The sequence below is a fragment of the Hypanus sabinus genome, chromosome 2 (genome assembly GCF_030144855.1).
Source record: "Hypanus sabinus isolate sHypSab1 chromosome 2, sHypSab1.hap1, whole genome shotgun sequence".
Classification (NCBI taxonomy): Eukaryota; Metazoa; Chordata; class Chondrichthyes; order Myliobatiformes; family Dasyatidae; genus Hypanus; species Hypanus sabinus.
The window spans coordinates 63,090,800-63,108,941 of record NC_082707.1 but is presented as its reverse complement, the minus strand read 5'-3'; the positions used below and the strand labels follow the sequence as shown (position 1 = coordinate 63,108,941).

At 40.7% G+C, this 18,142-nt stretch overlaps 1 protein-coding gene across 3 annotated transcripts in view; it reads right to left on the bottom strand.

Moving 5' to 3' along the window:
- Positions 1-18,142, bottom strand: part of ift80 (intraflagellar transport 80 homolog (Chlamydomonas)) — a 233,645-nt gene that overhangs the window by 40,381 nt on the left and 175,122 nt on the right. For all 3 annotated transcript variants that reach the window (XM_059947169.1, XM_059947177.1, XM_059947185.1), the window contains one exon: positions 5,348-5,483. In XM_059947169.1, the coding sequence (XP_059803152.1) occupies positions 5,348-5,483 (136 nt within the window). The remainder of the gene's footprint in view (positions 1-5,347; positions 5,484-18,142) is intronic.

Genomic DNA, 18,142 nt, shown 5'->3' with positions numbered 1-18,142 from the left:
CTGCATGTGCATGTAACGAGAGTTGTATAACTCATCTCTTTCTACCTTAGGCCACGAACTTATCAATCACCCCTGCTGTGGACACTTTCTGGAGGTCCAAGATCCATCTGCACCACGATCGCCGGACTAAGTGTGTAAATGTAGGAAGGGACTATATTGAAAAATAAATGTGCTAGGTTTTCTAAAAATTACTCCTTCTACCTTAGGCCATGAACTTATCAATCACCCCTCCTATATCCACTACCCTCCGTGTAAAAAATGTTATCTTCAATTTTCCCCTCTCGTTTTAAACTTATGCCCTCTTGACTCCTCTACTCTGGTTAAAAGGCTGACAGTTCACTTAATAGAGATATATATAATGATGAGGAACATAAATAACATCAGCCCTCAGCCTCCTACACTCCAGGGAACAAAGTCCCAGCTTACCAGCCTCTTCTTGCAACTCAAGATGTCTAGTCCTGGCAATAACCTTGTGAATATTTTCTGCACCCTTTCATATTAATGACATCCTTCCTATAGCTAGGTGATCAGAACTGAACATAATACTTCAATTGTGATCTTGCTAATGACTTGTACAGTTGTAACATGACATCCCAATTCCTGTACTCAATGCCCTGATTAATGAAGTCAAGCAATCCAAAAGCATTCTTCATCAACCTCTCTACTGGGCCTCCCTTATCAGTGAGCTATATACCCATATCCTTACATTAGTCTATTCACTAACTCTCTACAAGGTCCTACTGTTAACTATCCTGCCCTCCTTTAACTTACCATAGTGCAACACCTTGCACTTGACCAAGTTAAATTCCATATGTTATTCCTTGGCCTACCTTCCAGGTTGATTTACATCCTGCTCTATTCTTAGATAACAAATGAGAAATTCTGCAAATGCTGGAAATCCAAGCAACACACACAAAATGCCGGAGGAACTCAGCAGGCCAGGCAGCATCTATGGAAAAAAAAGTACAGTCGATGTTTTAGCCTGAAATGTCAACTGTACTTTTTACCATAGATGCTGCCTGGCCTGCTGAGTTCCTCCAGCATTTTGTGTGTGTTGCTAATCTTAGTTATCCCTCTTAACTGTGCACTATACCTTTCATTTAGGAGTCACCCACAAATCTACTAACCATGACAACCGCGTTCTCAACCAAATCATTAATACAGATGATTAACATCATTCAGGATAATCACTGCAGCATACCAGTAGCCACTGGAAATGAAAAGTTGGAATTTTTTCCAGATCAAAATACGAGTTTTATTTTCAGCTTCATTGTGCTAGATAATAACATGATTACTTTCTATACGTAATGTCATACCTCTATAGTGTGAGGTCTGCTTTTATATCACATTGACGATAAAAGAAAACTTATGGCCATGCCATCACTCACAGCCCAGATGTTTAGAAATATCTAAACATGAGAATGTTTATGAAAATGAAAACATGAAAATGGAAATTCTATTTTGCTGTAGTTTGATATGAAATGAGATGTGTGTTAAGAGTATCCAGAAGAGGACATGGGCTAGAGTTCTCTTGAAATTCTGGGATTCTGTGCATGAAACCTTGGTGCCAGCTCGCAAAGAGATCACGGATGAAGGGAGATCATGTAGAAGGGGAAGAATTTAGGTTGGAAATGGCATGCAGTGCAGAGCCAGGAAGAAAACTTTTACTTCCTTTAAACCTTATGCATTGATAACAGGAAACTGCTATTGATGGCAAACAGATTAAAGATTAGCTTTATTTGTCACATGTACAATTGAAACATACAGTGATATGCATCATTTGCGTCAATGACCAACTCAATCCGAAGATGTGCTGGGGGTAACCTGCAAGTGTCACAATGTTTCTAGTGCTAACATGCACACAACTTACTAACCCTAACCCCTGGGATGTGGGAGAACATACAAACTTCTTACTGACAGCAGTGAATCCTGAACTTCCAGTCAGCTGATTGCTGCTGTCTTCCTACTACTCTCTGACTGGAAGGACAAACGTTCTTCTTTTCTTCAATAGGAACAATGAAAGATCTGCCCACTGAATCTGGGGCAGGTCAAATCTGGCATATAGTCAAATAAGTTTACTTTAATTAATTGAAACGTATTGCTTTAAGTGTTTTAAAGTTCGTATCTTGTACTTTTTTTTGACATGAACACAATAAAATACGAGCAGCAGTATGTCACTGGGTCCTTCTAGCCTGCCTCATCATTTAATATGATCCAGGCTGGTCTATGCTGACCTCAACTTTTCTTCAGTGCCACTTCTCCATTTCAGTGCCACTTCTCCACCCCTCTATTTTCCAATCTATTAAATATTATCTAACTCCATTTTAAAATATGTCTAATGATCAAGCTCTCACCGTGTCTTTGAATAACATTGAAGATTTGTGAATATTACATTTTCAAACTCCAGTAAGGGAGATGCCTTAAATAGCCGTCAAAATACAACTTAATCTTGGATGCACTGATCAGTCAGATTCAGCATCAACTAGTAAGTGTAGCTGGTAGACGAAGTCAGAAAGTAACAGAAGGCATCCATTTGGTGCATCAAATCCATGGCTAGTCTTTGAAAGACAGTCCACTCAGTACCATTCCAACCAATAACCCTTTAACATTGTTTTCCTCAAATGATAATACTACTTCCTTTAGAAATTATTGATCAACAAGTGAATTCTAGATCATTGTCATCCACTGTGTGAAAATATTCTTCTTTGTGTTCTCCCTATTTGTCTTGTCCAAGAAGATTTAGATTAGTGTTTCCTAGTCTTTGTATAACATATGTGAAGATTATTTCTTACCTTATCTGAAAAAGAACCTATCTTGTACAACTGTATACTGTACTTAGGTATATGACTATACCCTTGGGTAATAAATCCAACTTCTCCAAAACAACTCCAGAAATATTCTCACAAACCTCCTCTGACTTACTCAAGTACCTTCACTTCCTTATTTGACAACCAGATCCACTGACTTGGTAAGTAATGAAATTCTGGATAAAATCCCATATTTTACTTATTTGGTGGGAATTATTTCAACATTTTAACAGTAGTTATTAATAATTGATCTTTTTGACTAAAGTTGTTTGAAACAATAACTTGTTGCTTCAGTAGCGCAGAACAATCAGATCACCAAAAAATTCAGCAAAAAGTCAAAGATCAACTTTGCATAAATAAATACTAGTGCCCAATTTTTTTGGCAATTTCATCAATTCTAATAACACACTTACAAACTTACAAACTGGTCTGTAAACAAGTGATGATGGAATCTTTATTTCAAGATGCTGAAACATAGAAAACAATACAGGTCCTTCAGCCCAGAGTGCTGTGCCGAGCATGTACCTACTTTAGAAATTACTTAGGGTTACCCATAGCCCTCTATTTTCCTAAGCTCCATGTACTTATTCAAGAGTTTCTTAAAAGACCTGTTGTATCCGCCTCCACCACCGTCACCTGCAACGCATTCCACGCACTCACCACTCTCTGTGTAAAAAACTTACCCCTGACATCTCCTCTGTACCTACTTCCAAGTACCTTAAAACTGTGCCCTCTTGTGTTAGCCATTGCAGCCCTGGGAAAAAGAATCCTGCTATTCACACAATCAATTGTCTCTCATCATCTTATACACCTCTATCAGGTCACCTCTCATCCTCCGTCGCTCTAAGGAGAAAAGGCCGAGTTCATTCAACCTATTCTCATTAGGCATGCTCCCCAATCCAGGCAACATCCTTGTAAATCTCCCCTGCACCCTTTCTATGGTTTCCACATCCTTCCTGTAGTGAGGTGACCAGAACTGAGCACAGTACTCCAAGTGGGGTCTGACCAGGATCCTCTGATTCTCCACACTGCCAAGAGTCTTACCATTAATACTATATTCTGCCATCATATTTGACCTACCAAGATGAACCACCTTACACTTATCTGGGTTGAACTCCATCTGCCACTTCTTAGCCCAGTTTTTCATCCTATCGATGTCCCACTGTAACTTCTGACAGCCCTTCACACTATCCACAACACCCCCAACCTTTGTGACATCAGCAACTTTACTAACCCATCCCTCCACTTCCTCATCTAGGTCATTTATAAAAATCACGAAGAGTAGGGGTCCCAGAACAGATCCCTGAGGCACATCACTGGTCACTAACCTCCATGCAGAATATGACCCGTCCACAACCACTCGTTGCCTTCTGTGGGCAAGTCAATTCTGGATCCACAAAACAAGGTTCTCTTGGATCTCTTCCCACCCTGCCAAATGTAAAAATGCTATTCCCTATTCGCAGTTCATCCGTCTCCGCTGCATCTGCTCCCAGGATGAAGCTTTCCGTTCCAGGACATCTCAAATATCCTCTTTCTTTAAGAATTGCAATTTCCCTTCTGCCATCATCAATGATGCCCTCACCCGCATCTCCTCCATTTCCCGCACTTCGGCCCTCACTTCATCCTCCCGTCACCACAACAGGGACCATGTTCCCCTTGTCCTCACCTACCACCCCATCAGCCTCCAGATCCAGCATATTATCCTCTGCAACATCCGCCACCTTCAACAGGACCCCACCACTAAGCACATCTTTCCCTCTCTACCCCTCTCCGCTTTTCACAGGGATCGTTCCCTCCGCGACTGCCTGGTCCACACGTCCCTCCCCACAGATCTCCCAGCTGGTACATATCCCTGCAAGTGTAAGTGCTACACCTGTCCCTACACCTCCTCTCTTACCACCATTCAGGGCCCCAATCAGTCCTTCCAGGTGAGGCAACACTTTACTTGTGAGTCTGTTGGGGTAATCTATTGCATCCGATGCTCCCAGTGCAGTCTCCTCTACATCAGTGAGACCCGACGCAGATTGGGGGACCACTTCGTCGAGCACCTCCGCTCCATCCGCCACAACAGACAGGATCTCCCGGTTGCCACCCACTTCAACTCTGCTTCATGTTCCCATTCAGATATGTTCATACATGGCCTTCTCTACTGCGATGATGAGGCCAAACGCAGGTTGGAGGAGCAACACCTCATATACTGTCTGGGTCCTCTCCAGCCCCTTGGTATGAACATCGAATTCTCCAACTTCTGTAATTCCCTCCCCCTCCCTTCCCCCATCCCACTTTCACTCTGTCTCCTCTTCCAACTGCCTATCACCTCTCTCATGATTCTGCCTTCTTCTACTACCCATAGTGCTTTCCCCTTACATTCCTTCTTCACCTCTCGGGGCCTATCCCCTCCCCCACCCCTTGATTTTTGCCAGAGGCTCAGTAATCTCCTCCCTCGCCTCCCACAATAGCCTGGTGACCGGACATGAAACAAAAATATGATTATTATCCTTTTATCATTAAACATTTTTGTTAGTGATTTCATTACCTACCAATTTTAATGATTTTTTGTTCTTTCCCAAATCTACGCACTGATGTGATGTGCAGATCACGATTTTTGTCTATGATGGCAATTTTTCTTTCATTGGGCAAGCCAGCTTGATCCAGAGCAACCTCCATTACTTCTATCTGCAACATTTAGAAGGAACTAACTGTTAACCATCTACAAAAATATGATAGCTGGTCATCACCACATAACTTTACAAATACTTCTGAACTTATGAGCCTCATTATGTTAATTTGAAAATTCTATAATAACTGAAACTAAACACATATCCATAACACATCTCAAATTTCACAATAGGTAACCAGTGTTCATGTTGGGCATATCCTGTAGTACACAAAATGATTAGCTTTTGGTACTCTTAACACTGCTTAGTATTGCCTCCAATGTGTCTGGATGGTCAGATATGCTTTGATGTGGATGAGATGGTAAACCAAGAGAAGTTATGCAGCTTCAAGTTAATAGAAAAACTCTGCTATTTTAATGAAAGGTGATATCAATGTCCCAGCAAATGTGCCCTCAAACATTATTGAAAAACCCCCCAGCTATTTCATCACCTCACTGCTATTTAATGGATCTTAATAGATGCAAAAGATGTACCCAACAAATAACAAATTACTGAACAGTGCCATAGAAAGCCACAGCAAGGAAACATGTCCATCACCCCAGCCCACCAAGATTTGCACTGACCATCAATAAAGCGGTAATACTAATCCAGCATTAAACTTTTTTCTTTGAAGTTCAGAATCCCACTGTTTAGGAATATTTCTGAATACCATCCTTAGAAAAATGACATATACTTTTGATTTGCAAGTTAAGTTGTGAATCCTAGCGAGTGAATTATTCTTTGAAATTCTGTTAAAGGAATTATTTCAATCACTTGCTTTTGACATTTCTTTTATGACCCTGAAGCTTCAATCTCATTGTAGATTTTAAAAGATGAGATGTCTGCAAACTAAACGCAAACATGGAATTAAATCATGCTCTTTGAAAGACATTTCATGTACAACATAGGTAATAGATGTACAATTTATTTTGTAATTATCATAGACTGACTGGTATGTGCACAGTTAAAATTATTAATGCCCCCTTGCTTAAAATTAGTTCTATAAATTGGATAATAGAAAACCAGATACAGACAACACATAAGTGTGGAAAATACTGTTAATACTTGATAGGTCAGGCAGCATCCACTGAATTAATACTTCATACTGCTTACCTTCTATCAGAACCAAGAAAGTTAGATTACAATGTTTCTTAAGAAGAGAGGAAAAAGCAATAAGAAAATTAAGTGAATAAGAACAAATATAGGCACGAGTGTTAAATTTATGTGAAAATGTGGCCCTCAGGTGCCAAATCTTTTTGGCCCTCAGGTGTCAAATCTTTTGTACCACTAGAATCATGGTTCAGTGTTAGCAAAAGAACAGGAATCTTAGAAGGGATAATGATGCAAGACACCCTGGAGTTGAAAATGGGGCAAGTGTAAAAACAGATCGAGTTTACAGAAACATCAGAATGATTGAACTTGAAAAAAGGTGTATTTTCTTAAGCTAGCAGCGAGCCTCAAAGGCAGAAATTTTCTTCTTTTTTATTTAACCACTAGAGTGCAGCAGATCAGTCTCTTCAACTTCCTCATACATAAATAACATCCCATTATAAAAAAATTACTTTGACTCTAAAATGTGCAAAATAGTTGTCTTTGTCAATCTTCATGCTAGTTAGCCTCAAAAGGTCAGAAAAATGGGCCTTCAGATTTGGTTTTCAGCCAGAAGCAAACCTTTCCAAAGTTGATATCATCTCCAAAATGGATTTGAAAGATTCATCACTAACTTTTAGCATTTTCCTATTTTTCTGTCCTTTTGTTTAAACAGTGAGAGTTGATGATAAACAGAAACTGTCAATAGAGGTCGGAGAGTGCAAGTTCGAAACAAATTAATCATTAACTCATGCTGGTTTACAAGATATTTCAAACTTAAATCTTTGAATTCATTTTTGAATTCAGTTCAGGCTGATCGGTTTGTATTATTATGACAATACCCTTGGTAGTGTTATCACTACCACTTAAATCTTTTAAAATATGCAAAATAAAGATAATTTATTTTTTGGAGCTCTTTAAAGTTTTACATAAAATTTGGGCCAACATGACAGCAATGAAGAAATATACCAGTTTCAGGGAATAATAAATTGAGATACTATTTGTCTTCACAGCTGAATGTAAAAATCCTAAGCAACACACACAAAATGCTGGCGGAACCCCACAGACCAGGCAGCATCTAGAAAAGAGTACTGTCGATGTTTCGGCCCGAAGTTGTTCATAAATGGCAGGGCTGGACAACCGTGGCTGACATGGGAAGTTAAAAACTGCCTAAAAGCCAAGGTAAGGACATATAATGTAGCAAAAGCGCGTGGGAATTTGGATGACTGGAAAGCTTTTAAAATCCAACAAAAGACAACTGAAAAACTATAAAAAGGGAAAAGATGAAATAAGAGTGCATTCTAGCCAACAATATAAAGCAGGATACTAAAAGTTTATTTCAGTTATATAACATGTAAGAGTGGGTTGAGAGTTGATATTGAACCACTGAAAAATGATGCTGATGAGGTAGTAATGGGGGACAAAGAAATGGCTTAATGAGTGCTTTGCATCAGTATTCACTGTGGAAGACACTAGCAGTGTGCCAGAGGTCCATGAGTGTCACAAAACATGAGTGAGTGCCCTTGCTGTACAAAGCAAAAAATCTAGGCAAACTTAAAAGGTCTTAAGGTGGATTAGTCACCTGAACCAGATGGACTACAACCCAGAGTCCTGAAAGAGGTTGCGGAAGAAATAATGGATGCATTGGTCATGATCTTTCAAGAATTACTTAATTCTGGCATGGTCCCAGAGGAATGGAAAATTATAAGTGTCACTTCATTCTTTAAGAAGGGAACAAGGCAAAAGGAAGTAAATTATAGGCTAGTTAGCCTAACCTCAGTGGCTGGGAAAGTGTTGGAGTCCATCATTAAGGATGAGGTCTTGGGATTTTTGGAGACTAATGATAAAATAAATCAAAGTCAGCATGGTTTCTGTGAAGGGAAATCTTATCTGACAAATCTGTTAGAGTTCTTCAAGGAAGTAACAAGTAGAGTGGACTAAGGAGAGGCAGTGGATGTAATTTACTTGGATTTTCAGAAGGCATTTGATAAGCTGTCATACTTAAGGCTGCCTAATAAGGTAAAATCCTATGGTGTTACAAGACAGATACTGGCATGGAAAGAGGAATGGCTGACAGGCAGGAGGCAATGAGTGGGAATAAAGGGGATATTTTATGGTTGCCAGTGACCAGTGGTGTTTCTGAGGTGTCAATTTGAAACTGCTAGTTTTCACATTGTTTGTCAATGATCTAAATAATGGAATTGATAGCTTTGTGGCAAATTTTGCAGATGATGCGAAGATGGGTTGAGGGGTAGGTAGTGCTGAGGAAGCAATGCAGGAGTTAGACAAATTGGAAAAAGGGCAAAAATATGGCAGATGAAATGCAGTGCTGGGAAATGTACCATAAAGCATTTTGCCAAAAGGAACAATAGTGTGGACTATTATCTAAATGGGGAGAAGGTTCAAACATCAGAGGTGCAGAGGGACTTAGGAGGCCTCGTGCAAGACTCCTAGAAGGTTAATTTACAGGTTGAGTCTGTGGTAAAGAAGGCAAATGCAATGTTGGCATTTATTTCAAGGAGATAATGCTGAGGCTTTACAAGACACTAACCAGGCCGTACTTAGAATATCGTCAACAGTTTTGAGCCCCATATCTCAGAAAGGATGGGTTGTTAACATATGAGGAATGTTTGGCAGCTTTAGGCCAGTTCTCCCTAGAATTTAGAAGAACACTGGGGGGGTGGGGGTGGGGAGGGAATCTCATTGAAACCTACTGAATTTTGAAAGGACTAAATAGGGTGGATGTAGGGAGGATATTTCCCATGCTTCCTGTGTTGGGAGCATCCAGAACTAGAAGGCACAGCCTCAAAATTTAGGAGCAACCTTTCAGAACAGAGATAAGGAGGAGCTTTTTTTAGCTAGAGAATAGCAAATCTGTGGAATACTCTGCCACAGACTGCAGTGGGGATATATTTAAGGCGGAAGCTGATTGTCTCCTGATTGGTCAGGGCGTCAAAGGAGATGGTGAGAAGGGATAGATAAGATAGAAGTAGTAAAGTTATTTTCATTGGTAGGTGAGATTAGAACTAGGGGGCATTGCCTCAAGATTCAGGGGAGAAGATTTAGGATGGAGATGAGGAGAAACTGTTTTTCCCAGACAGTGGTGAATCTGTGGAATTCTCTGCCCAGGGAAGCAATTGAGGCTTCTTCACTAAATATACTTAAGATACAGTTAAGATAGGTTTTTACATAGTAGGGGAATTAAGGGTTATGGGGGAAAAAACATGTAGATGGAGCTGAGTTTACGGACAGATCAGTCGTGATCTTATTGAATGGCAGGGCAGGCTCAATGGGCTGGATGGCCTGCTCCTGCTCCTGCTCCTATTTCTTACGTTCTAAGGTAGGTGTATGGGGTTGATTGTGATCCTAAATCAGCTATAATGCAATGGTGGAGCAAACTCAATGGGCTGAACAGCCTAATCCAGCTCCTACGTCTTATAGTAAGAGGTGCTACTGTGCCTTCATTGTGATTACACAGTACTGTGCAAAAGTCTTAAGCACATGTAAAAAAAAATCAGTAAAGCAAAGGTGCTTCAAAAATAATGAAATGGTAAACTTCAAAATATCAAAAAATTCTAAAGAGCAGTAAAAAGCTAAATCAAATCAATATTTGCTGTGACCACCCTTTGCCTTTAAAACTGCATCAGAGGTCTTAGGTATACTGTCATGCAGTTTTATAAGAATTGGTAGGTTGTTCCAAGCATCTTTGGCTGTCTCACTTCCTTCTGTCTCTCCAGATAGCATTGAAGATGTTGATTTCAGGGCTCTTGCAGGCCTTACAGTCTGTTGCAGGACTGTTTTTCTTTTCACTGAAAATAGTTCTTTATGACCTTGGCCATGTGTTTGGGGTCATGGTCCTGCTGAAATTGGGTCTCATCAGACCAATCGGTATTGCGTGACAGATGAGAATCTGCTTGCACTTCTTAGCATTGAGGATTCCATTAATTCTGACCAGAACACCAACTTGCTCTGCAGAAATGCAGCCCAAAACCTGCAGGAAATCTTTGCCATACTTCACAGTTGGCTACAGACATTCATCTATGTTGCACTCTACACCGTTTCTATGGACAAAATGTCTCCTGTCTGAGCCAAAAAATGGCAAATTTTGACCTGTCAGTCCAGAGCACTTGCTGCCATTGTTCAGCACCCCGGTCCTTGTGTTTCTGTGCAGAGGTGAGTCTCTTGCTTTGTTTCCACTTCAGAGGAATGGCTTTTTGACAGCAACTCTTCCATAAAATCATTTCTGACAGGACTTCTCTGGACTGTAGAGGGGTGTACTTGGGTTCCAGTGTTTTTTCTGAGGCCAGAGCTGACAGCAGTTCTGGACTTCTTCCGACTTAGAAGCGATGTCAGTTTGATGCATCTCCTGTCTGCTGCATTCAATTGCTGTGGCTAATCAATGTGTTTCTATTCCTCAACCTTGCCTGTTTCTTTGTGCTTCTTCAGATGAGTTTGGACAACACATCTTGAAATTCCTCTCTGCTGTAAAATCACTGTTTGGGAGAGACCTTGCTGATGCAGGATAACCACCTCATGTCTTGTTGCTGTGCCCGCTCTTGCCATGGTGTAACAATTGTTGATTTGAAGGTTGAACTGTTAAATCTGCCACACCCTTACCTTTCAGTTTGGTTGTCCTTTGCTCTGTCTGATTCCTTTTACACCCAATTCTGTTTCAGTTAATCAGTTTATTTCCATTCAGTTTCAAGTTCCTGGGTGCCAACATCTCTGAGAATCTATCCTGGGCCTAACATACTGATGCAGTTACAAAGAAAGCATGACACCGGCTATATTTCATTAGGACTTAGGAGTTTTTGTATGTCACTAAAGACACATGAAAATTTCCATCTATATACCATGGAGATCATTGCAACTGGCTGCACACCGTCCGGTATGGTGGAGGCAGGGGGTGGAATGGTCATTGCACAGGATCGAAATAAGCTGCAGAAAGTTGCAAACTCAGTCAGCTCCATTGTGGACACTAGCCTCCCCAGCATCCAGGGCATGGATTATTAAGGACCCCCATCACCCAGGATAAGCCCTCTTATCATTGTTACCATCAGGGAGCAGGTACAGGAGCCTGAAGGCACACATTCAGTGAATCAGGAACAGCAGCTTCTTCCCTTCTGCCATTAGATTTCTGAATTGACATTGAACCCATGAACACTAACTGATTACTTTTCAGGACTACTTATAGTGCCTATAAAAAGTATTCACCCCACCCCTCACCAGGAAGTTATCATGTTTTATTGTTTTACAACATTGAATCACAGTGGAAATAATTTGGCGTTTTTGACACTATTCAACAGAAAAAGACTCTTTTGTGTTAAAGTGAAAACAGATCTCTACAAACTAATCTAAATTCATTACAAATATAAAACAGAAAGCAATTGATTGCATAAGTACTCACCCCTTTTAATATGAGACACCAAATCATCCCTGGTGAAGCCAATTGGTTTTAGAAGTAACATAATTAGTTAAATAGATATCTATTTTTGGAGACGTGTATGCAGTCAAGTTGTTTCAATTGATGGTAGCAAAACTACACCTGGAAGGTCCAACTGCTGGTGAGTCAGTATCCTGACAAAAACTACACCATGAAGACAAAAGAACACTCCAAGCAACTCCGCGAAAAGGATATTGAAAAGTACAAGTCAGGATATGGATACAAGAAAATTTCCAAGTCATTAAATATCCTTTGGAGTAGAGTTAAATCAATCATCAAGGAATGGAAAGAAAATGGCACAGCCTTAAATCTGCCTAGAGCAGACTGTCCTCAAAAACTGAGTGACCACAAAAGGAGAGGACTAGTGAGGGAAGCCATTAAAGAGATCTATGTCAACTCTGGAAGAGATATAAGCTTCAGTGGCTGAGATGGGAGAAACTGTGCATACAACAACTGCTGCCTGGGTGCTCTACCAGTCATAGCTTTATTGAAAAATGCAAAAAGAAAGACACTTCTGAAAAGTTTCATGTGAAATCTTGGCTAGAGTTTGCCATAAAACATGTGGAAGACTCTGAAGTCAGCTGGTTGAAAGTTCTACAGTCTGATGAAACCAATATTGAACTTTTTGGCCATCAGGTGAAAATGGTACGTTTGCCATAAGCCAAACACACATCATCAAAAACATACCATCCCTACTGTGAAGCATGCTGGTGGCCGCATCATGCTGTGGGGATGCTTCACTGCAGCAGGCCCTGGAAGGCTTGTGAAGGTAGAGGGTAAAATGAATACAGCAAAATAAAGGGAAATCCTGGAGGAAAACCTGATGAAGTCTGCAAGAGAACTGCAACGTGGTAGAAGATTTGTTTTTCAGATAGACAATGACCCCAAGCACAAATCCAAAGCTACATAGGAATAGCTTAAAAACAACAAATGTGCTGGCATGGCCAAATCAGACCTCAATCCAATTGAGAATTTGTGGCTGGACTTGGAAAGGGGTATTCACCCTCGATCCCCACACAATCTGACGGAGCTTGAGTAGTTTTATAACGAAGAATGGGTAATAATTGCAATGTCCAGATGTGCAAACTGATAGAGACCTACCCACACAGACTCAAGTCTGTAATTGCTGCCAAAGGTGCGTCTACTAAATGCTGACGAAGGGAATGAATACTTAAGCATCAATTATTTTGTTTTATATTTGTCAATAATTTAGGTCACTTTGTAGAGATCTGTTTTCACTTTGATACAAAGACGTCTTTTTTTTGTTGATCAGTCAAAAAAACCAAATTAAATCCACTGCTGCATAACAATAAATTTCATGTCATATGCTAATGATACTAAAACGGATTCTGACGTGAGGTCTCTATTGTGGACTGAGAGTGGGAATGGGGTAAGGAGAGGGGAGAGAGCAGGAAGCAACTGTGAGACATTCTGTAATGACCAATAAACCAACTATTTGGAATCACATTGCCTTGCCTGGTGTCCGAGGGCTGGGTGTGTTTGCATCTGTGCCCCTGGCACTCCTCTGCCACCAATCCCACACCCCTCCCGTGGCACTCCACCCTCACCAGTCCCAACATCCTTTGCTCCACCACATTTACTATCTTCCTCTGCTCCATGTTATTAATTAGTAATAATGTTGGATCTTTTAGAAATTACATACTATGCGGAAAACAAAATATACATACATATACCCACATTAAGATAACAGATGGAGACCTGAGGAAATTCCAGCAATTTCATAAGTTCAATGGGAATCAACTGGATGTAGAAGTCAGCAATCAATTTAGCCACACAGGGAATCAACTTATAGGTAAAGGGGTTGCAAGGGCTCTGGCCATTATGAAAATTCATCTGTTCTTTTAAACATCACCTTTAAATTATGACAAAGTTATTTCAAAAGCACGGGTGACAGATGTTACAATGGGAATTAGTCACCTGCGTGTATCTGGCTGAACTACAGCTGTTATCAAGGCTAAACACAGTTGTGGGATACCTGTAAATAATACGTTCAGTGGCTACGTTATTGGGTACACCTGTGCACTTGATTGTTGCTTCTAATCAGCCAATCATGTGGCAGCAACTCAATGCTTAGATACATGGAGACATGGTCAAGAGGTTCAATTGTTGCTTAGTCCAAACATCAGAACGGTGAAGAAATGTGATCTATGTGACTTTAATCATGGAATGATTGACAGCGCCATATGGGGTGGTTTGAGCATCTCAAAAGCACTGAAGATTTCCTGGGATATTCACACATAACAGTTTCCAGAGTTTACAGAGAATGGTGTAATAAACAAAACAAACATCTAGTGAATGGCAGTTCTGTGGGCAAAAACACCTCATTAATGAGAGACAAACAAGAGAAAATCTGCAGATGCTGGAGATCCAAAGCAACACACACACAATATGCTGGAGGAACTCAGCAGGCCAGGCAGCATCTATGGAAAGAGTGAGCAGTTGATGCTTCAGGTCAAGGCCCTTCTTCAGGACTGGAAAGGAAGGGGAGGAGTCAGAGTAAGAAGGTGGGGGAGGGGAGGAAGTAGTACAAGGTTACAAGTGAAGGTGAAACTGGGGGAGGGGTGAAGAAAAGAGCTTGGAAGTTGATTGATGAAAGAAGTAAAGGACTGGAGCAGGGGTAATCTTAGGGAAAGGATAGAGGACCATGGCAGAACGGGAAGAGGGAGGAGCACAAGAGGGAGGAAAACTGACATTCATGTCATCAGGTTAGAGGCTACCCAGATGGCAGTAGATGAGAGGTCCCATCAGGAGAGCTTTAAAGCTCTCTTCATCTTTCTGGACAACAGGCCCAACCAATTCCCCTCCACCCCCTTCTACACTACATCGACAACTGCATTGGTGCTGCTCCTTGCATCCATGTGGAGCTCATTGACTTCATCAACCTTGCTTCCAACATTCACCCTGCCCTCAAATGTACTTGGTCCATTTCCAAAAGCTCCTTCCCCTTTCTTGATCTCTCTGTCTACCTCTTGAGATAGTCTATCTATTGATATCTTTTATAAACCCACTGATTCTCTCAGCTACCAGGACGATGCCTCTTCCCACCCTGTCACTTGTAAAAATGCCATCCCTTTTTCCTTAGTTCCTCCATCTCTGCCACATCTGCTCTCAGGACAAGTCTTCTCATTTCCAGAACTAATGAGATGCCCTCCTTCTTCAAAGAAAGGTCTTCCCTTCCTCCACCATCAATGCTACCTTTACCAGCATCTCTTCCATTTCGTGTACATCTCCCTCACCCAGCTTCCCATTGTCTTACAGAGATAGAATTTTTCTTGTCCTCACCTACCACCCCACCAACCTCTGTGTCTAGCACACAATTCTCTGTAATTTCCACCATCTCCAATGGGATCCCACCATCAAGCACATCTTCTCCCCCACCCCCACTTTCTGCTCCCTATGCAACATCCTTGTCCACTCGTCCCTCCCTTCTAATCTTCCTCCTAGTACTCACCCTTGCAAGTGGAACAAGTGTCACACTTGCCCCTCACTGCCATTCAGGGCCCCAAACATTCCTTCCAGTTGAGGCGACACATCACTTGAGAATCTGTTGGGGTTACCCACTGTATCCAGAGCTCCCGGTGTGGCCTCCTGTATTTCGGTGAGACCTGACGTAGATTGGGACACCACTTCACTGAGTACCTACACTTTGTCTGCCAGTAAAAAGCAGGTTATTCCTGTAGCCATCCATTTCAGTTTCAATTCCCATTCTGACATGCCAGTCCACGGCCTTCTCTACTGCGGTAAGTATGGAGGAGCAACATCTTTTATTACATCTGGGTAGCCTCCTACCTGATAGCATGAACATCGATTTCCCAAACTTCCAGTAATTGCTCCTCCACCTTCACCATTCCTCTTTCTCATCTTATCTCCTTACCTGCCCATCACCTCCCTCTATTGGTCCTTGCCCTTCCCTTTCTTCCATGGCCTTCTGTACCCTCCTATCAGATTCCACCTTCTCCAGCCCTATATCTCTTTCACCAATCAACTTCCCAGCTCTTTAGTTCATCCCTCCCCTCCCAGTTTCACCTATCACCTGCCGCCTTGTACTTCTTCCTCCCATTTCCCCTACCTTCCTACTTTGACTTCTCCCCTCTTTTTCATCTTGAAAAAGGGTTTCAGCCTGAAACATTGACTATTTACTCTTTTCCATAGATGCTGTCAGGCCAGCTGAGTTCCTCCAGCATTTTGTGTGTCTTATTAATGAGAGAAGTCAAAGGAGAATGGCCAAACTTGTTCAAGCTGACAGGAAGACAAGAGTAACTCAAATAGCCAAGTGTCACAGCAGTAGTGTGCAGAAGAACATGTCAAACCTTGAAATGGATGGACTACAGCAGGAAAAGTCCACAAACATACACTCAGAACAGGAGGTAGCTAATAAAGTGGCCACTGAGTGTAGCCAGGAGTAGAAGAGTACTCTAAGTAGAGGAGTAGAAATGAAAATACAAACAAAACATTTAAAATGACTAGCGGGGTTAATCTCTCACACAAACTATGGGAGCAGAATTAGGAAAACAACAAATTAAATACAGTAGATTCCTAATTAATTGGGCCATCAACCAATTAAGTCAGCTATCAATTGGGACAACTCCCAAAGAACAAAAACTAATTAAGAAAATAGTCAGGATTCCCTTCGTTTATTAGGGAAATTATGTCGCTTAATTGGGACAGGGAACTAGCATCAGTCCCATGCACTTGTGTGGCCATTAGATAGAACACTGTGCTTAAAGTGAACAATTTTTTTTTGAATAGTGTCAGTTGCATATGTTTGTCTTGATTTTTGTCACTAATAGTTGGTGAGAAATAATCAGTAAGGCAATTTGGAACTGTTTTACTTACTGCGATTTCAAACTTTCAGGCTTGGAGATGCCAGAAATGACTAGGAGTGAAAATGAAACAATTTCACTACTTCTACAAGTTAGGAACTAAGAATTGGAAGGTATCAACAATCATCTTGAAATTTACAATGAAAGTTAAGATTTGGAAGACATAAATGTCAAAAACATTGTATGAAGGCAGTCCATTATCTGCACCAGGTGTCTGTGCTGAACTTGCTCATTTAGTCAATCAAAAGAACACAGCAGTGTGCACTGGATGAATTCCTCCATCGATAACTATTAGGAACTAATTCACATTTTATAGTACTGCCAAAGTATTGATCGTGTTATAATCTGTTCGGTATTTCATTTAAATATTTAATTTTTTACTCAGTTAAAAGCTAAATTGGCTTTTTTTTTAAATATCTTTCTAAACTACTTCCATGGCTATTTGGGGCAGCTGCTTAATTGAGCCAATATGTATTGGTTATGATGTGTCCCAATTAACCAGAATCCAATATATTTGCTTTTCAAAACAACCACGACTATACTATTATCGCAGATTGACACACTGGAGGGTACAGCCTCAGGATAAAGGGATGTCCCTTTAGAACTGAGATGAGGAGGTACAAACATTTGTATTTCTTCAGCCAGAGAGTAGTAGATTTGTGGAATTCATTGCCACACATGGGCAGTGGAAGCCAAATTACTGGGTGAATGAAAGATTGATAGGCAACAGTATTAAGGGTTTATGGGGAGAAGGAGGGAGAATGGTGTTGAGAGAAAAAAAAAGCAGCCATGACTGAATATCTGAGTAGATTCAGTGGGCTGAATGACCTAATTCTGCTCCTATATCTCATGTTCTTATGAACACTTGGATAGATAAAATTTCTTGGCCTAGATTTTACCATCAGGAACAATCAAGTTGGCCCCATCATTCATCACAAACCTTCGAAGAGCTTTTTGCATAACGCTTTGTGATATTGCACAAGGCACTCTCTGGAAGATATAGGATCTGCACAGACAATGTATTTATATATCTCCTTTATTAATTAGATTATAGAATCCCCACTTAAGTAAATTGAACTTGAAACTACTGAAAGTGAAGGATGAGATTAAATAAAGGATGCAAGAAAGAAACAAAACTATTTTGAATTTCATTATTCATTTAGGTTCTTTGTCTTTTAATATTAAAACAATTAACACTATTCAATTAGTGACAAGAAAAGGCTATTTTTCCCAGATATTCTTAATATGTATGATTTGCTTTGCAATACGATTTCTACATATTAACAAAATAAGTTTAATAAA